The following is a 2,237-nucleotide window of genomic DNA, read 5'->3' as shown; positions in this document are numbered from 1 at the left end:
ATATGGCAATACACACACACACACACACACACACACACACACACACACACACACGTACGTACCTAACTACCTAACTACTAGTGTAACCAACCATAACCTTGTACAATGTAATGGTTTACATTATGGGTCATTGTGTTGTCTCCCCTAAAGGAAGGTAAGTCCCGACAGTGTGACTGTAAACAGATTTATGTCCCCACAACATGAGCAATACATGTCCACACATGGACAGACACACACTATACTACAAACACCTCTGCTGGAAGAATACCACCTGATTAGACTACAGTCAGTCATTTAATGATAAAGTAGGCTGGTATGTTTTTGTTTGTATGCAACCATTTTAACCAGAGTGTATGGGAATTATACAACCACAGTAGATGTGTTGGTTTTATAAGAGGCTGAACTTAATAGTTAAATTCCCAGCCCAATTCTGAATTTAATGTTGTTTGTTTTACTTTTGCCAAGTCTTTCCAAGTTACTTAATTAAGTGTGTAAATGATGATGAATCATATTCTACAGAGTACAATTAAAACATCTTTTTTTAAAGATGGTCCATGTAATTGGTGTTGTCTTAGAGCTGATGGAGAACTGGATTGTGGGTAGAGAAGAAGAGAGCAGAGTCTACTCACCCAGTCCTAAGCAAGATACTCTGAGTCCTGACTTCCCAAGGTTCCTGTGAAAAAAGAAAAAAAAGGAATCAAATATCCTGTACACAGAAAACATAAAGTGACATTTGGTTGATAAAGAATGAGCTATTAATGTTAGTCATCACAAACTACCTTCACATTGTTAAAAATGAGATTTTGTTGGACTTTTCAACCTGTAATAGATAAAAAAAACTGTATTCAACATGATGTCAGCGAGATGGACAGCCAAGTGAATAACAAGCAGGCCTTTCATTTTTCCAAGAGGCTGGATGTGGCTCTGCTTCAGATAATCACATGACAGCTTGACAGTGCTTCTGATTTCTCCACGACAGGAAGTTGAATTTCACTCTCCCAGACCTTCAGGTCACTCACTATGTCTAAACAGGTGCTTGTATGTATGTGGGGGAAAGCCTCAGTGTGCAATTAAATGGTTATCTGCCCTTTAATGCTACTGCTCAATATCCATGTCAGCGGGGAGGAGAACAAACACCCAAGAACAGTGAGAGAAACCAGACGAGAGGACGAGACATTAAAGCAAAACATCAACACACTGATCAGACAAAATGGAAAACACTAATTGAAACACTGCATGCAACAGTGAAAAATATAAATGAAAAAGAAAATTACAGCTTGTATACTGCAGGATGGAGATTAAGTGCGTCTGTGTATAGATATTCAATGCATCTTATTAGCTTGCTAATAGCCTCATTAGCTGTGCCATTAACACCACACACACGCAATCACCGCTAAAAAAAATAGCTTTGTTTTTGGTTTGTATAGTATATAAATGCATCCCTAGATAAATATAGTAATTAATGTACTTTTATAAACCCACACCTGCCTTTGCACCCTCATTAATAAAATCAAGCACATGCTGACGATACTGTCTACAGCAGCTGAAGTCATTGCCATTTTACCCTCCTCAGCTGGAGATCTCCTCTGAAACGGATACATTAGAATTATTACTAGCATTATTTTTGCTGTTGCTATTAATATCTTCACAATGTCTATTGTCTAATGTCCATTTACCCATTTAAGGTACACGTATATATACACTTTGTAACTATATACACATATATATCATATGTTACACATCAAAAAGACACAGAGCAAATTAATATGTTCATATCTTCATTTGGAATCAAGCTTTGGCAACCTGATGAATGTAAGTCCGATATTGACTCTCCTTCTAACTCTGTTTTGGTCTCTCCACCAACTCCTAAAGTAAATAACGGGCACTTTATAGCTGCTAAATGGTCTAATATATCCACTTGCTCAAGTTGCTTATTTTGTCGTTTGGCATTGTATAAGGAGCGTACAGTAGGTTTTTAAAAACAGCCAGCAGCAATAAGTGCGAGTGAAGCAAAACCAAAAAAAGTAACTGAAAGTTTCTTGACAGGACAACGGGAAGGATTACAGTTATACAGCAGAGGTCATCTGTTCCAGTACGGCGGGTCGATTGGCAGATCCCTGCCACGTCCAATCAAGCCTGAGTAACAGTTATTGTCCTGTCATGTCAGCTTCCTGTGAGAGCACGCCATGGACTGATGACTAAACTGAACTGATGCTACAGGACACACACACACACAC

The 2,237-nt window shown here is 38.4% G+C and overlaps 1 protein-coding gene across 3 annotated transcripts in view; it reads right to left on the bottom strand.

Moving 5' to 3' along the window:
* Positions 1-2,237, bottom strand: part of kcnab1a (potassium voltage-gated channel, shaker-related subfamily, beta member 1 a) — a 97,570-nt gene that overhangs the window by 34,672 nt on the left and 60,661 nt on the right. For all 3 annotated transcript variants that reach the window (XM_035680435.1, XM_035680434.1, XM_035680436.1), the window contains exon 2: positions 630-673. In XM_035680435.1, the coding sequence (XP_035536328.1) occupies positions 630-673 (44 nt within the window). The remainder of the gene's footprint in view (positions 1-629; positions 674-2,237) is intronic.

The sequence above is a fragment of the Morone saxatilis genome, unplaced genomic scaffold (assembly GCF_004916995.1).
Source record: "Morone saxatilis isolate NCDOM2014 unplaced genomic scaffold, NCSU_SB_2.0 Contig8, whole genome shotgun sequence".
In the NCBI taxonomy this organism is placed as follows: Eukaryota; Metazoa; Chordata; class Actinopteri; family Moronidae; genus Morone; species Morone saxatilis.
This window is presented reverse-complemented; position numbering and strand designations above follow the sequence as displayed.